This window comes from Rissa tridactyla, chromosome 1 (genome assembly GCF_028500815.1).
Source record: "Rissa tridactyla isolate bRisTri1 chromosome 1, bRisTri1.patW.cur.20221130, whole genome shotgun sequence".
Classification (NCBI taxonomy): domain Eukaryota; kingdom Metazoa; phylum Chordata; class Aves; order Charadriiformes; family Laridae; genus Rissa; species Rissa tridactyla.
In genome coordinates this window covers 112,439,719-112,458,411 of record NC_071466.1, presented here as the reverse complement: position 1 = coordinate 112,458,411, position 18,693 = coordinate 112,439,719, and the positions used below count along the sequence as shown (strand labels likewise).

The 18,693-nt window shown below is 40.7% G+C and overlaps 1 protein-coding gene across 4 annotated transcripts in view; it reads right to left on the bottom strand.

The window, feature by feature from the left end:
* The window catches only part of ROBO2 (roundabout guidance receptor 2), a 471,637-nt gene extending 456,480 nt beyond the window's left edge, over nucleotides 1-15,157 (bottom strand). Inside the window, exon 1 of one of the 4 annotated variants that reach the window (XM_054205925.1) lies at nucleotides 14,355-15,157. In XM_054205925.1, the coding sequence (XP_054061900.1) occupies nucleotides 14,355-14,409 (55 nt within the window). In that variant the 5' untranslated portion in view covers nucleotides 14,410-15,157. The remainder of the gene's footprint in view (nucleotides 1-14,354) is intronic. The other 3 variants (XM_054205944.1, XM_054205935.1, XM_054205962.1) reach the window with 3 other exon arrangements.
* Nucleotides 15,158-18,693: the final 3,536 nt, after the last annotated feature.

Here is an 18,693-nt window from a genome sequence, read left to right as displayed (position 1 = left end):
AGAAACCTGTTCATAATACTCCATCTTGGCCAGTCCAACTTGTAAACTATCTTCTTTCTAAAGTAGATGTAAGAATTATGACTGTGTCAGGCCTGTAAACAAAGGAAGCTGGATAAGAATGGTATTTGGAGAGGAGACCACTAGCAGTCATAACACTCCAGGATGTGATTAGTGACTCATTAGGTAGCATGCCTCCAGCTGAGTCCATATTAAAACTAACCTTCTCTACATTTTCTCTCCCCAGCTTAATAGATCACACTTGTTAGATGTGAGAATGCTGCCTGTCTATTCAAAGTGTTAAAAATCTAGAGCACTAGGAAATTAATTTCCAAAGGCACAGGGCAGGGGTGGGGGGAGAAAAAAAGAAAAGAGGTAGATATGACTGCATGGATATCTGTCTCCAGAAGTTTCAAACTCTCAGGAACCCATCTTCCTCTAAAACTGAACTTAGAATTCTTTCCCCCAACATCCCAAATTGGCATAAGGGTATTCAGGGCATCCAGGAAAACACTGCGCTTTACTCTAGTTGTTGCTAAAAATCTGCAACATCTGCAGTTTCTGCAGCAGAAAAAGTTTCACAGTGCAAGTAATACACAAGAAGCACGCTGAACCAATGGTTCAACTCTGCTCTTTCACACTCCACTCTTTTGCCTCTATATGTTTACCTGGGCATGACTACAAAACATATCAGGTGGTCAGAAATTATTCCTTCATTCCAATTAGAAGACAAGCCCAGGAGGCACTGTCCCATTCTCATGAAGCTTTCTTGGCTATTTCCCATAGGGCAAAAATACCTGCACACTATATTAACAGGAGTACCATGGGATTAACGCGATGTAGCCTTTAACAAAGTCTGGCCTAGACTTTGATGATAGTATATACAGTAAAATACAGATTTGGGCCCTTAAATTACATCCTGAGACCATCTAAAAGATGCTAAGAGTACCATTGCAGATAGCAGAATAGACGAAGCCTTGCATACAATTATTCTCCATCTCCTTCAAATGACCAATAACATCTGTATCATTCTTCATCTAAAGAGTGCCAGAATTTATTTCATCCTCATCCATGCTCTGGAAATACCAAGTAGCCTAGTAAGACACCTGCTCACAAATGCTAAGAGGTATGGAAGAAATTTGTTGCCAAACAACATATCTGCCTTTCTACTTTGCAAATTTATTACAAATTGAGTTTAAAATTGATTTGTGGCTTCCCTAATAGTGAAATTTTTGGCCCTCTGGGCAGATACAGCTGAAGGTGCTCTCCACAAGTCAAGTGGCAGCCTTCAATTGAAGATGAAATAATGTAGTTTTCATGGTGTTACAGACTTCTTTCTCAAGCTGCAGACTACACTGTTTACTACTGGATGTGTGGTGCATCATTATCTTGGCTTCCCACTAGTTGTGTAACAAAGCACAGGTGAAGCTTCTTGCATCTGTTAACCTCCCGATTACAGCTCTATGTTTATTTTTAAGTCAATCTCTTAAACTTTGTGTAATTACAAAAAGAAAATAAAACCCAACAAAACTTTGTTCTCTGCAATAGCCTCCCACATTGCCATGCCCTCCAAAAACAAAACTGTGGCCCCACTGATGCTGATGACAAAATTCCCAATGTCTTCTGCTGAGTCAGGATTTCATACACATCACAAGTCTTACCCAGTATAAAAAATAACATTTGTTCTTCAATACAGCTAAGGTCAACTGTGGATTAGGAAAAAAACAAAACCAAAAGAACCACCAACCACAGAACCAAAACCCACAACTTAAACTTTCACCCAGAAAGTATTTCACCCAGTTTACCTCGGAAGTCAGAAGTTTCTCTTACAGGATTGTATAGTATATAATGTATTATGTATAATATTGTATACATATATCATGTATATACATACAAAAGAAATTAATTATTCAAATAACATCAATGATTTCAACAGTAGCATCAGCACAATAATTTCCTTGAATGCCATTACTATTCAGTTTATGCCTACCTGGTATCATTTGCCATCTAATGTTAATTGTCTGTTTATAGAATATTCTAGAACATTAAAAAAATCAGCTTAGATATTCAAAGTTGATTGCTCATCTATGTATGGATATTTTATAGATGGATAAAGTTCAACTATTTGTAAGAATAGGAAACCTAACAAATCAGTGTGTTATCTGTAATTCTCTCTAGATTGAAGGAGAGGATTATCCATGACAAAGGAGATTTATGTGCTTCAAAATTAAAAGGTAGACTTGATACAAGGTTAAACATTCAGGAAGGTACCTCTTTCCAACTTCACATGAAATTTGGCTTACCCCTGTAATTTTTTACTTTCTTTAGATTTACTCAAGACACTTGTTAGGGTTGGCAGAAGATTCTGTCTCCACAGAAGGTTATCTATGCACATAGAATTCACCAAGTAATCCTGACAAAGAACAAAGTTTCTTATAATTGTTCCTCCATCACCAACACCACCTTCCCCACAACTTCTCCTGTTATTTCAGTCCTTTCATTCTTCATATTCAAGCAACATGGTTAGAAAACAGCAACATAAACCAATCAGAGAAGAATGAGATGAACAGATAAAAGCTGGGAAAGAAACTATAACAATTGACAAGAAAACAAGACAGAAGAAAGTCTTCAACTTTGAAATATAAGGAGGCAAGCTACATGAATGAAACATGGAACATAGACAGAAGGAGCGGACAAGCAGCACAGGGAATTAAAATTTGTAAAGACAAGAGCATATTTTTCTCCATTATTTCTCTAGAATAAATCTAGAGGTTTCTATGCCAGTGGTTTCTGTGTAGTAAGCTAAGGTGTCTCTGATTTTCTGGCCTATGCAGAGGAAAAAGTTGTAGAATTACAAATGCAAAGCATCAACAGTGAGGAGATTTTGTATTTGAAACTTGCCAAGCAAGGTACACACGTCTTTCATTATAGCAAAAAACTAGGAAATAGATTTAACAGGAGAGGAGAAAGACAGAAAGAATAAGAAATGACCACATCATATCATATGACAGGAAAAGTATACATAAACCTGCCTTCATTCCTTACTTTTCCACTTCAATATTGTGGCTATAGCTGGTCCTTAACTTAAATAGATGCATCAACTTAATCTGAAAGGATTTTATTCTACATATGAATCGGGTTCTGAGGGACAGATGAGTTCTCTGAAAAAATGATGCTTCATTTGCCACATTAAATTGAACGAAGAGGGAAATGCAAGAGCAGGAAGGTCAGATAGCTGAATGTCACCATGCAACAATAGGTTTCCTCCGATTTCAGACAGGTCCAGATCCAGAGCTACCACTTCTTTCCAAACTCCTTCCTTAGCATATTTAGACTCCCAGAAACACAAAGCTGAGGATGGAGGGGAAAGATCAGGAAGGACAAGTACAGCTTAATGTTTCACCGCACCTGTGGCTGCTCCTCCCTTGCCCCTGTCCCAAATCCAGCAGTGCTGGATCACCCTCTTACCTCGTTTCTCTTTCATAATGCAGTGCGGTGGGACTATCGAGTAACAGGAAGGAAAATTGTTACTAGAGAACAGATTCATGGTCCATGATTCTACCATTCTCATCCTCCTGGACCTCAAAAATTGTCTTGCTTTAAATGCCAAGTAAAGAGATGCAGCAGCAGTAACAGTTCAAGTTACCCCTTCTTCCTTCACCATTAACACTAGCACACCTCTCCCCGCTGTCCACTGTGTTCTTAGAGACCAGATCTCATTCTCCCTTCTGCCATGGAGTTCCCAAGTGGCATTGGGCACATCCTTTATATTAACATATTAACAGTTAATCCAATTTTGCTAATCAACATCCACATGCAGTGACAAAAATGTGTCTGTTTTCCCACGCAGTTCTCAGCAGGAAGAGGGACAAGAGCACTTTTGGGCTAACACTGAAGAATGACTGAGACAACATCTGCTGTAATTTATGAGGGAAAAATCCTTGATCTCAGCACTTGCAGCTTTCATGGAAGTTAACTGAAAGCCTCGGTGATAGTGTAGATGGTATTTAAATTACTCCTAAAGTCTGTGTGGATCAGGAAGAACAAGAAAAAAAAACACCACACACAGAAAAACCACACACACACTCCCACCCCCATCACCAGACTGTAAAATAGAGCCAGCTCCCTGTAATTTAACTTACAACTCTTGCATCTTCATCTTTCCCCGGGGGCAAATTCAGCCCTGACCTAAACAGACACAAATTCCACTAAATTACACTGGGACTGAATCCAGTACTGCCAGGTCACCCAATACCCTCAGAAATATGGGTGAAACCTATTTTGTTCAAATGGAAACAACAAATCGGTACAAGTTGCTGCACTATTTTTCCAATTACATCATCATTGAATTTCTCTATTATCTGCATGTCGCTAAATTGAGTCAACAAGATATTCTAAATTGGTAATGAGACCCTTAGCCATTCACCACTTATTCCTGTTAAGGAATGATACAGAGGCCTGCTCTGTTCACAGGGAGTCATCTGTTTCTACAGCACAAATCGCAGTTCTCTGCAGTCACATGTTCTGTTTCCTTATCGATGGATCTCACACACATGACCTCTTCAGCAATCTTTCTTGAGAGATACAGTCATTGTTTTAAGACTGCTCTTAAGGCTAGGTTTCATTAAGCACTTAAGGAAAGAATATATTGTCTATACATTCATCCTGCAATCAATTTCAAGTGAAATCTGCCATAACTCTTGTTATTTCAATAGTCTACTAATAAAGACAATATTGTCTAATCACTTATACCTGTTATAATATCTGGCTACATAAAACCATTTTTAACTGCAAAGGTTTAAAATTAGCCAATGACATTTGGTTAAGCACACTTTCAGAACGTTATAGGAGGTGACGGTCAAGTGATTCTTGCCACAGTACACAGTTAATTCAAAAAGCACACTTTAGAGAGTGAATAAAGGGTTTCACAAACTAGAGCAAGAGTAGCATGATTATTAACAATTCTCTCTTTCTAATTTTAACAAATGGCATGCAACATTACTTTTCAAATTCTGCAGACATGCTTCAAGAATACTGCATATACTGAAGTATGAAGATCATTTGTAAACAGCTTCAATATCTTGCATTAAAACTGGCAGGGCCACTATGAAGACCTTCTGTGTACTCTATAGCCCTAGCAAAAAAAACCAGAAGGTATCAATCATCCAGTTTGAACAGCAGCTGACTGAAGCTATTCATTGAGTTGCGCATTGCTACCACTGTGGCCCTATGAATAAGTCTCAATATCTCCCCCTCCTTTTTTTATTCCTCTAAGTGGACTCTTAACAGCACAATTTTTTTTCACTCTCTGAATGGCTTTGAGACACCAGCTGAAAAGAAACACCATTAGTAAAAACAAAAGTTTTCAAAGAAAAAGTGGGAACAAAGTGGATATATTAGAGACAACTTGTGATTCATGGCCTATACTGTGCTTTGCCCCTCTCTTTACCTCAATACACTCTTCGGTTTTACTGCTGGATAAGAGCAGGGCAGACTACTGCACTTCTCCTAGCAACCAAAAAAATCACTTAGAGAAAAAAGGCATGTTGTCTGCTGAAAGGGAGAACAGAGAAATTTGGGGTCATACAAAGTCAGACGTATGTTCTTTTGCATTTTATCCTAAACTGAGCAGTTGTCAAAAAGGATTCGGTAAACAATAATAAACAGTTCTGGTTTACCCTGATTCATATTTAATTAAATATCTGTTTGTCTACTTGTCAGACATTCCATTTTCTTTTAATTCAGTGTTCTAACAGTTCCTACAACTGTTTACAGTTTTGCCTTCAGGGACATAAATTCTATTCCTTACAGTTTCTAAAGTTATTTTCTTTCATTATAAGTGTGCAGAGATATAATTATATCCCTACATAGACAAAAAACTTTTTTTTTTTTTAAACTAGATGTAAACTATAGTGTAAACTATTCTTAGAGGTTTAAAGACAACAGTACTAAAAAGCAATTTTATCGTAGGATCCCCCTAGTCCAGATTTTGGGATTTCACCCCATGAGATTTGATCTTATAGAACAAGTTGTCTGATCTCATTAGGTAAACATCACATTTCACAGTTTAAGACGATGAATCGAATTCATGCAGAAGAAAAAAAAAAACACAGAAGTTCTTATAATTCAGGCATATATCGGAATAGATACATCCCATTCACTAGCTTAAAATCAAAGCATATTTTAAAACCCTGTTTGGTAACAGAACAGATGTAATAGATCAAGAGTAAAATGCATTATTTCTGATAGTTAATTTTTTCCACTGAAAGTCCTTTGTTTAACAGCCGTTACCTCAATGTAAACCAACTATTTTAGTCAGCCCACTGAATTTCTCTTACATATCATAAAAACAAATACACAAAAAATCCAGCCACTCTATCACAGCACTTCTGCAGTGGATCAAGTTAAAGCCAGCAAAGACCTTAGTTCACTGCATCAAATCACAATTTAGCATTTTCTTGCAGCCACTCCAAACAAATCTGGACTCAGTTTAACAGAGACGTTTATTCACTTCATGGGTAAGTGATATACAAATGACATAGCAATGATAAACACCTAAACATACTGTGTATAAAACAGCCTCAGTTATTAGGCATCAGCACTATCATGTTAAGCCTGACAGTAGTCTTTTGCTCCCCTTTTCATGCCCTATGCTGCCTGATCCACCCACGTGCTCTGTACCCCAGCTCCGCTGCTTTTCTCTCTCTCCCCTCACTCCCTATTTCAAAATGGGGTAGGTCCTTTAGTCCATCAAGCCACAGACCTGTAATCACGCTACTCTGCCACTCCTCCTCCCAGCTTACAGTGTGTCACTTCTCTCCTCAGAAAACTGTCAGAGCAGGGCAGTGCTTGTGTATATGTACATGCAGGACCAATAAGCATCGCCAAGTCTTGAAGGTGACATCATGTGTGGAGCACAGTATTTCATCTCTGGAAACTGATAAGGAGGATGCGCCTACAGATTCTTTTTCTGCAGCCTCCACTATGGAGCGGCAATCCCAAGGAGGAGATCAAGTTGACTATAGAAAGGAAAATTAGGTGAAGAAAACACACTTTTTCCAACTAGCTCCTAGTTCAACAGCATTGCTACACCGTTTGAATTTTTCATAATACTGATATGAAAGAAACTATTGTCCAACCCTTAGTTACAGAGTTCTCTTTAGGATACAACATAAACTGTTAAAATTGACCACTCCTTTTGCCAGGATGAAGTCATCTGGGCTACAGGACACATGGACTTTGAAAACTGCACAGAATGACAGCTTGAGAAACCATGATTATAGGGTTCACACAGCATTAAAATACTTTTCATAACTGCTTCTTTACTGTTGAAATTTTCACAGCAGTAAAAAAGTACCTCTGGTACCCCGGCATGAAGGGTTCCTCCATTCACTGTGAATGAGAAACAAGTTGACTGATGCTAGTTAACTGACATTTTGGTTTTAAAAGGTTAAATTTTTTCCACTCGGTTTCTCTTGTAATCAATGGCAAGCGATTAACAGAACAGAACTACTGAGTTTACTGTGGTTTACAACTTGCTGCTGGCCATTTATTCTTTAAGTATTTGTACAATCTGTATTTATGACAGACATATTATGGAGCAACTCTTCCCACCTTGGCAACACTACACTGAAGCTATATAGGCAATGCATTAAATGCATAAATACAAACTAAAAGACCATATGCTGCAACAGACATTATGGCATAATTGTCTAGGTAAACCCTAATGAGTTAGATCATACTTCAGCTTCTGGCATCCCCACTCATCCTACCACTTCATTTCCATATATCAGACCAAATAAACTGTTCTCCCACTTGATCTGAGAAAAAGTGATGAGAGAAATTAAAAGTAAATTATAACAAAGCATAAAATAGTACAACAGCAGGCCACTGTCTTTCATTGTAGTCAGATTGAAGAATTCTTCTGAAACTGAAGGAGTACAATGAGGATTCACTTACAAGAAGGGTAATTCTGCAAGCAAACATCACATATTATTAAGGCTCCCCAAATCAAGCTTGGAATGATGTCTTATGCAATGAGCACCTGAAAATGATGAGGAATTAATTTGAAAGTGCGTTGTATTCTTTCTGTCACCATTCACATAGCTAGGTAGAGCTGAATGAGTATCTCCACAACCAGGACAGATAAATAGCATAAGAGGTTTGCAATACACCCTGGATGCACACAATCTCAATTGGTTCCAAAATATACTCTGCAATCATTAGAAGACTGGTGGCCTTTATTCATCAGCAAGCCAAAGATACATTGTCTCCTGCTATAAATATCAAGACAAACAAGTAACTCTATTGTTAAGAAAAATTAAACTGTGTGGTTTTTTTACTGACACGGTTTTGCAGTGCAATTAAGTTCAAAGAGAAACTAAGCACAGGGAAGCATGTTTGTAAATCTATCTAGAACATAACAAGAAAGTTAGCTCAAAACCCAGTTAAACAGATGTGTTAACTCATAGAGGTGCGCAGATAATAACAATTATTTACTGAGTTTACAATTTGCTTAGCCAAAAAAATAGCTGAGGTAGAGTGGTAAAGACTACAAATTCAATGCACACGCAGAAGCTGCTTCTGCCAGAGCATTGTTTAAATTAATATTTTCACATCATGTTTGTCCATAATATGAAGATGGATCTCAATTAGGCTTAGCCACTAGAGCACAGCAGCTCAATATAGGTAACAGCAGGTTATTACATGGGTACTACTGGTTAGTTTGTCTATTGTTGTTCATGAATTTATTGATGAAGGTTATTATTTTAATAAAATTAAGAGCACATCTTGGATCTTTTCCATGGCAGCAAAGCCAAGATAAGCCACAGAGATGGAATTAAAAAGCCATTTCTTACTTCATGAACTTTTGGCTTGAAAAAAATATTAAGAATGCATATCATTACATCCACAATCCAGCACAAGAAGCAGCCTTCTCATTACAAAGGGATACTCTGTACTAGTAAAGAGAGCACTATAGGAACAAGAAAGGAGCAAGCAGGACTGAAGCAGCAACATGCACTTGTACCCTCTAGTATTTGGAAGGTATCCCCACGGAAGGATGCAGTAACAAGCCAACTTCATCTTGTAACAAGATTACATTACATGAATTAAGATGCAAGCCTTTACTTACCATAAGTCAAGCTATCACCACTGGCTTTCAAGATCTTTCACACAAAGGAAATAAATTTCAGTGGTGCAAATCAGGTCCTAAATTATCAGGCCCTTGTTTAATTGTCCACTATAACAATAAAAAAAGTGTTAACCACAGGGGATTAACAGTTATTTTGTTAAAGAAAGGGTCTGAGGTGAGGACAAGACCAACAACTCAATCTTATTTCTGGACACATAACTTCAAGGGCAGACAGTCCACAGTCTGCATCATATAGTAGAAGCCAGGTGTGACAGTAAATATGTTAAGACTAAATCCTGCACACATCTTTATTTCCGTGCAATTATTTTGCATTCAAAGATTTCCTAACTAACAGTCCACATGACTAGTCCTGCATAAAAGGTATCCACAACACTTTCTCTGAAGTAGTAATTTAAAATCAGATTCTGTATCCTCCTATGTACCAAAATTAAAAGGAACTTTTTTGGAATATACAAGGCACGTGTACTATAAAAATGCAAGTGTGCATTTCAAAAGTGCAAGAAAGATTAGATAACAATAAGTGTTCTTTAAAAATTCAGCAGTTAAACACAAGAAATGCTTGTTCAGTCCAAACCAAAAAACGAACACATTTATTTATTTGGCGAGAGCAAATGCATACTTTCTTCTGCACACAAAACAAAGAGATTTCTATAGAAATGTAGAAAAGAGCACCAGTAACCCAGCCTCTTGGCAAGAGACAGCATCAATATGATTACTAAGTATCCTCCACAAGGTTGGTATGAGAGATGGTGAGCCAGATGGCAGCCACAGGAAGAGCAACCTCTGCCACGCCAGCTGAGATAACAGATAAAACCTGACAGCAGTGTTCCTCTTAGGTGGCTGAAACAGAATGTACAGAACCTGTTAGCAATCTATTTAGCCAAGATCGATATATGAATAGCAATTCAAGGGTCGCAAATGGCTAAAAAGCCATTGCATACTCTTTAGTAATTTCCACTAAATGGTTCAGCAGCGGACAGAGCATGTCTTGAATTTAGTGCTATGAGCCCACATAGCATTGCTATAGAAAGCAACTCCGGGAAACAGAGCTGACTGGACAGACTAGCCAAAGCCTCCATTTCCTCTCACTGAATTTTTTGGCACATCTCCTTGATGCTTTTTATGCATCCTTGAAAATCTACTTATATCCTTTTGTCTACTTTTAAGATTATATATCTTTAGCCTGCAGTGCTAAAACTTGTTTTCCTTAAGCAACATGAATCTCATCATTCCAGAAAGTTCCTAATGGAAGAATTATTGTAGTAAGTCCAACTCAACGGAAAAGTTTAAAAACCCCTATTCTCCCTTTTCTGAAAGGATTGTGGGGTATCAGACCTTTTGCAGTGTACCAAATTATCAAAAGAACAGTAACAACAAAATCATTTGAATTACTACATTACTTTTCAAACATATCCACCTCTGGAAGTGCAATGACATGATTTTCTCATTGCCTATCTTTTGCACGTAAATATATGCTGTTGCGATAATGACTTACCAGACAGGAAATAAAGAAAGCAAAACATTAAGACTAATTCAGTGAAACATTTCATCATGGGCATAAATTCATCCCTACTCAGCAAAGTTTTAAAGCATATGATTAACTTGGAACACATGTTTAAATTCTTATTAACTTCAATGAGATTCTGGATAAGTTATGGAAGCATACTCTCAAATGTTCTGCAGAATTGGGTCCTATGGAAGAACAAGCTAAAGGAAATAAAAACACAAACTCTCCACTTCAGAATTTTACTCTTAATGCATTAAAATGCACATATTCCACAGAAGCAAAGGTTATCCATCAACAGAAAAACCCACATGAGAGATCAAGACCCTGTCAGCTCTAATACTCACTGGAAGAATGTACTCTAGCTTTATATGTAAGCCATGTTCTCTGATAGGCAACTGAGACCTGCACAAGGCCACAGATGTGTAGCTCACTGGTGTGAAGAATAAAATGAATTTAAAAAAAAAAAAAAAGGAAAAGGAAGATTAAATGCTTGAGCCACCCTACCATTTCAGATGCATGCTTTTCATTAAGAAAATAAATGCTTTTGAAATATAACAATATGGAGATAAAATGCTGCTTTTACAGAATTATTCTTGCATATCTTTAACGCCATCACACATTCAAGAGCATGACACTTGAAGTTTTTAAGGGACAATGGCTAAAAGCCATCCCTGACATAAAAGGTTGTAATTTTCATTGAACACACTATGAGTCCTACCAGGGTAGGGTTTGGCCCACTAAAACTAGTGTCTGTGGTAACATCCATGCACCTGTGTTCACAGCAGTTGTGAACTTTTCTGTTAATATTCATTCTTTCAAGCTTTACCAACGATTGGAAGAAAGATAACAAAAAACACATAACAATGAAAGAAAAATCAATTGAATGCTATTAAAAAACATGTAATCAACTGTTTTAACTCCAATAGCTAGTGTTTTGTTTTATGGTACAGACTCTGTCTAGTGGGGTGGGGTTTTGTTTGTTTGTTTTTTCAAGAACAGTAACCAAGATTGATAGCTAAAGAAAAAGAAAATTACAGTTATTCCCTCAACAGACTGCAAGAATATGGATAAGGCTACAGGAAAATCATAAGCACAATCATAATAAAATAGACACATATATGTATGCTTTCTGCCATTTTCATTAAGCTTTGCAATATTCAGGTGTCATAACAGCATGGACAGAGAAAATAACTTTAGAAGACAAAATTATCATTTTGATCTACACCACTGTGTACTGTGTAATACCACTGCTGAATTACTAAACAAAACTAATGTCACAGGGAAGAGGATGGCTAACATGCTTCAAATACTACAGTGTCTCTCTCTGTCTGGAAACCCAACCCCAAACCCAACAATAAAGACCCCTCAAAACCAGAAATGCACTAAGAGGTAACTTTCAAACAAACCAAGGACCTATTAAACAAAAGGTCTGTTGGGCTTTGCCTTTTTCTCTTAAATTAAAGCATTACAAATAGCGCTAATGTTGTTATATATCTTTTCTAAGCAACTGGTGGTATATGTCACCCTAAAGTGTAATCGTAATTACTATGCTCCTAAAGAGACAAAAGTACAGCGTGCCAAGCTTGCATGCCAGTATTTCTTCAAAGCTACTTGTTAGTCATTTCGGCAATAATAGCGTACCTCCACTTGGTCAAGATACGCTATCCACAAGGCTTTTTATTTATTTAAGAGAGTTGTTAACGTAGGCAAACTTGATAGTCTCTGCAATATCTTCCCACAAAAGGGGAGGATCACATCTATTCTGGGCAGTTTCTTGGCATTTTTTTTTCTAACGGTCCAGCTCTAAACTAGCTACGTGCTTCACCTGCACCCCCCACCCTCGTGTCCTGTAAGGCTAAGCCAGAACAAAGGTTCTACTTGTGTTCCCCATGACAAAACCAGAATAAATTATATCTTGCTCCTGTCGTTCCAGCAAGCTGGTTAATTGCATTTGTTTCATATATCTCCAAACAGCCTGGTACATTAATTACATTCTGTAACACCAAGCTCCTCTGATTCACTCTGTCACTTCCACTGAGCACTTTAATTGTATTCCTTCTAGCTACATACAATTTTAAACACTTACTAATAACTACATTTCTACAGCCTCATGTTTTCAGTTTGTATGCAAAGATATCTCCAATACTGGTGGTCTTAAAGTTAAGGATCAAAATACATTACAGTAGGAAAAATAAAGCAAACAGAGAACAAAATCCCCGCAAACCTATGACCGTGCTGATAGACACAAACGTTCCATTAAATCCTTTCACAGTTAAAACTTCCTACTGTTTAGCATTATACATTATGCAGAAATTTTCTTATCGGTAGACCAAACTGAACATTAAACTGCATAGCATATTATGCAACCAATGTAAAACCGTACTTGAATGTCTCCCTGTTCTCATCTATTTTGCCTCCTTTCTTGCTAGGGGGTGGGGGAAGATGAGAGGAGGGGGAGAAATACCCAAAGCAGCCTGTGACTGCAAACAATAAACCTAGAGTCCTTGCTTCAGGACTGATACAGTAAATACTGTAAGCAGTAGCTTCCTGGAACAGTTTGCTCTAACAGACAGGCAAAACCAGCCAGAGTCCCAGACATTAAAGTCACCTAAAATCTAAAACACTGTTTAGAGATGCAAATACTCAACCCTAGGCAGACTGCCGAGCGTTTGGTCCCAGCACACACTCATGTAGAACTGTATGCTATTACAGATGCTCGCTTCCTAGTTCTGTGCTTGAACTACTGTAATGCATCTAACATCTACACTGCAGTACAGCGCCAACCCCTACTTTGAAAGACCATTTACCGTTGTACTTAAGTTTCCGCCCTGCTCAAGCGTACTTCCCTAAGATGCTAATTTATAGCTCCCCATTCATTACTTAAACTTGAAAAGCGCAAGAAGTGTTGTAGAACAGACCCAGAGGGGAGAGCGCGGGGAAAATCCACCCTTTCCCCCCAAACGTTGCTGAACTTCATGACAACGCTCCCTCCGGAAAACCCATAACGAGGGGGTGCAAGGGAAGATGATGGGTAGACCCTCCCGCCCCACCCTCCAGCGAAGCCCCACCGTGGCGGGACGGCCGCACCGCACCTGCACAGCCCCACGGGAGTGGGTGGAGGTGATGCGGGGTGGTGGGTGCTGTGGTGTCCGCCTCCCAGCGCCCTGCCTGGTCTGCAGCTCGCCAGCGCCTGCTCCAGTCTCCGCCAGCGCCAAAGGAGGCGTTTAGGGACTCTGGAAATTCGCCAATTCGCCTCACCTGGAGCCGAGGCAGAGTTAACCTATTTATTTCATCAGCCGGCTCTCCCGGTGGAAAGTTTAACAATAGGAGGAGGCAAAGTAATATCAGCTACAACAGCTGTCTGCCTTTCTTTTCTCCTTCCCGCTTCCCACCCCCCCCAACACACACCCTGAAATAAAAGATTTAGCACTGTAGTTTTCACTCTTTCCTCGCTACCTCAAGCTGACATTCTTCCATTCATAAGCTGTTTTTCCATTATGTTAGCAGACGGGAAGGATTGCATCTTGGAAACACATATTCTCCCTCCCCCGCCCCGAAATACCATTTTTATACAGAAACAAACTTAAGGCTGTGTAATGTTAAGGCTTATAATGCCGTCCATGTGCTGTCCCAAATCAGATTCAGATGAAGGGGAATTCTGCACAGAAATGGCACATCTAAAATAAGCGAACTTACCATGGACTTGAAATAATGCAAATCCAAAGAGCAGGAGTGGCGTCAGCAGACCCATTTTGACATATTAAAAGCAAATCCCGATGGCTTGCGAGACCAATTCCACAGAGATCCAAAAAAAAAAGAAGTATCCAAAGCCAATAAGAGGTAGGTCCAAAAGTTTTCAGTTTCCTAGCAGCTACTTAAAGTGAAAGGGGAAATCTTGAAATCAAAAGCTGCAGATGGAAAGGTCTTGAATGTGACACTTTTAGATCCATACAGATTAGAGCAGTGAGCGAGCTCCGAAGGCTTCTGCTTTGCACACACGCTCCTTCCTAAATTCCCACCAATCCAGCCCAAGCAGAGGAATTATTCAAGTGTGTCTAAGACTCTCTTTAGGATCCATGGCAATCCAAAAGCAAGCTCCTTCTTCGGAACACAAGGAGAGACTCTGAGAAAGGGCCTGATTCCTAGAAAGTGCTCCGCAAACTTCCCGGCACTTTGCAGGAAAATCATTGGCTTGGTTTGGCTATTTTGCTTTCCTCTCGCCCTCCCCCTACCCCTTTCTCTCTCTTTCTCTCCCAAATCAGTTCAAGCTGCAGAGTTTCTCACTTAACTTCCATAATAGGAACGCCTAGGCAACGTGCTACAGGAGGGGAACGGCTTTCTCAGCATCCCCTCAAAATAAAGCCCTGTCCCCTACACCTCCCTCCTCACTGAAAACCAGAGCGGAAACTGCTTGAGGGCAGCAACTCCAGCGCGGTGCCGCGGCAGGCGGGCTGCTGCCGTGCAGTTCTGGCGGCGGGGGGGTGCGTGCGGCTGGGGGTGCGGGGAGGGGGCTCCCGCCGCCGCAGCTCTCCCGGGCGGCCGCGGACAAGCCGGCGTCCGCCGCTGCGCTTCGCTCTCCTCTCCTCCTCTCCCCTCCCGCCGCCTCCGCCTCCTGCCGCCGCGGACACACCGGCTGGCAGGGAGAGGGAGGAGAATGAGCGCGGCTCCCGAGGCTGCTTGGGGAAGGGAGGCTGCGGGGTGTGGACTAAACCACTGCGCTCCACACCCACGCGTCCCCCTCTCCTCCCGGGGTAGGGAGATGAGGACGGCGATGTAAGCAGACAGCCACAGGACTGGAAACGGGGCTTGCTGCAGGCAGTGCCCCCCTCCCCACACATTCCCACCGCTTCTCTTCTACAGTTGGGTATAGGTAGAATTTACATGATTGCTCCTCACCGCTTCCCATTTAATGGGCAGCTAATTTTTCGGTAAGCGATTCCATGGAACTGTTCTCTTAATTATTCATGCCCTCTCTCGCACATACACTTTGGGAGCGAGACTCTTGAAAGGATCATCCCCCCGCCCCACCTCGAGATTTCCCTGCTGACCCGCTCTGTGGAAAAGGAAGGCGGCAAATAAAATAATAAAATAAAAATGGATCACGCGTGACCTACAAAGGCTGTAGGACCGGCGGGCCCGCTCAGCCGAAAACCCGGAGCGAGCAGCGTCTCCCGCGCCCTGCCCCGGGCCCCTCGGCTGCAGTGCAACCCCCCTCAGCCGCAAAGTTTCGCGGAAGCGACCGCCGTCCCCGGAGGCGGCCGGTGAGGAAGGGAGACGAGAGAAAGGGCCGCGTCGTCGTCGTCCCCCTCAAGACACTAGGGAGAACAGCCCCTCTTCCCGCCACGCACAGGAACGGCAGAATAAACCCCAAACCACCACAGAAAAAAAAAAAAAAAAAAAAAAAAAGAGAGAGAGACAGGGACCACCCGAAGGAAGGGGCGATGTGGAGGAAACCGGAATTTAAGACGGACGGGTGCCGGGAGAGGGCAGAGGGTGCCCGGGCAGAGACGCACCAAGCACGGGGCGGTCGGAGAGCGACGGCCCCGAGGTGACGGTTAAGGCCGGCGTTTGCCGCCGCGCGCCGTCACCGCAACCAGCGCGAGCGCCGCACGGTGAAGCTCGAGCGCCCCCTACTGGCAGGCGGCAGACACGAGCCACCCGCCCTTGCCCGGCGCGGCCTTTTGTTGCGGCGGAGCCCGCCCTCGGCGCGCGCGGCCCCCTCGGCGGTCCCCGCCCCGGCGCGCGGGAGCGCCCAACGGCCGCTGCGGGCCAGTGGGGCCGGCGGCGTGGAAAAGGCGGGTGTTGTGACAGGAATGACGGAGATTCGGGAGCGGCTGCAGAGCAGGGAGCCGTTTCAGTAGGCGACAAGTCTTTTCTCCACCAGACAACCCGAAACTAGCAGGATTATACATAACTTTTCCAAAGCAACCTGTTCAAATACGTTGGTAGCGTATTTAGCCAGCCTCTGTTTTTAGTTTTTAGAGGGACGTTAAAGTTGAGGATCTTTTTAGCGCAATGGTGCTAGATAAAAATTAACTGGTGATAAAAACGTGTGAGTCAACGCGTTGATGCACTAGGATGGGCAGGGCTATTTAAACAGAAGGGACTTACCTCCTTACGTGTTCACCAACTAATCAAAATATTTTTCTCTTATCAAGTCTTCACTTTTTTAATTTTGCATATACTAGACATTTATTCTTTTAATAAGTTCTTCACGTAAACGATCTGAACCACATTCCTGCAAACTGTACACTGCCCACACGTACTCAAATGAATGGTCTGCAAGTTATTGATTCTTGTGTGTAATTAGTGACAAATATTTTACCGTTGCCAAACGTGGCAGTGTGAGGTGTTTGTAGCTTTTTTAAGTGTCTTGAGAAGATTATTGCTATTCCATACAAAGCCAGATGACGACTCCAAAGCCTCTTTATGCAAATCAGGGAACGATGTCCTTCTATACTCACAGTATGCCCTGCAGATAAATATATATTAATGCATCTAAAGACTACCTTGTGAAGAAGGCTATGATTACGGCTAATTAGGGTAAGGTGATCAAAATGATATTCTTTGTCAGTGTGCTTGTGAATTGGCAAAACCAGAAAACCATAAATCACTTACCTGACAGCAGTATGTGTAACAAGACATGAAATATTAAAGAATATTTCCCTTTGTAGTGGACATTTCAAGGACACAGTGTTAGTCAAAATGCTGACTTGTTTATTACAAAGTTTTAAATTGGAAATAGCTATACACTGTACAGTTCTTTTTCTGCTGCTCAAATAAATTTAAGATAAATTTAATAATAGCTGATATAGACCATAACATTTTGTAGGTATATACAGTCTTCAAACCCCTTACGTACAGAGGTACCTGTAAAAGGATATAATGACTCATATGATATGAACATTCTCAGTGAAATCAATAGGTTATTCATTATAGTTGCTACTGGTTTATTCATTCACTTCTACAGAATACCGCTTTTCAACTACTAAACACTTTGAAAAACTTTGAAAAGTTTCAGCCAAATTTAATCAAGGATTTTCAAGCATTAATTTTCCCATATGTCGTTCAGTGATTTTTTTCTTTGAGAAGAGTTAACATCCTCCAAAATGGCTAGCAGAGTCTGAGAGCATTGGGAAACTGTCTTTTGTATTGGTGCTATTTTCCCAAATTCAGAAAACTCGGCTAAGTTTGGCTAGTATACAAACGAACAAAGAAACAAACAAGGTCAAAAAATAAAAGGTAACTTAGAGATCTGCTGGAGCATTACAGTGGAGGTTCACATGTGTTATGGCTTACAAACACAGGATGTGTCACAGATCAGAGTCACTAGCCTGTGAGCAGAGTTTTCTCGGAACAGTGTTTGCTTCCATTACAAGATTCAGTCCAAATGTTAGAATCAAAAAAAACCGTATGTTTGTCTCTCCAGTTGTTGAGTAACCTCCTATGAACATGGCCAACAAGACAGATGTTCTTTGCTTGAATAACAAAGTCTGTACAGACGGACTGTATGTGCCAGCTATTTGTTTGGCTATGAGCAATATGCCACCTGATGAAATACTTGTGTGAGCAGGATGAGGAAAAGACATGTCAGTATCAGTGCACATAAAGCTTCAGTTCAAAGAGTATTGTTGAAGTGGAACTTTAGAACAGGGAAATGGCACAGTAAGATTGCCCTGATTCATACTGAGGTCAGTCATCAAATGAGGCAGGACTAATTTGGTAGAACAGCAGTTAGATCAGACGTATATCAGTGGTACAAGTAAAGGTTTCATTGCTTCCCCAGTTTGATGTTTCATATCTGTGATTCCTAGGCTTATATACCTGCATTAAAATGTATATTGAGTATACGAAAGGTCAGGTCCAGTGTTTAAAGTATGAGTGTTCTAAGACTAGCGCTCTTTTCAGGTGAGCTCTACCATTCAAAGCATTTTTCTTCTAAGTCAACATTACCATTTCTGGTGTTACAAACGTATATAATACACTCTATTTCTGAATTGCCATAAAAACCTCTTGTTATCTTCGCCAAGAGGAT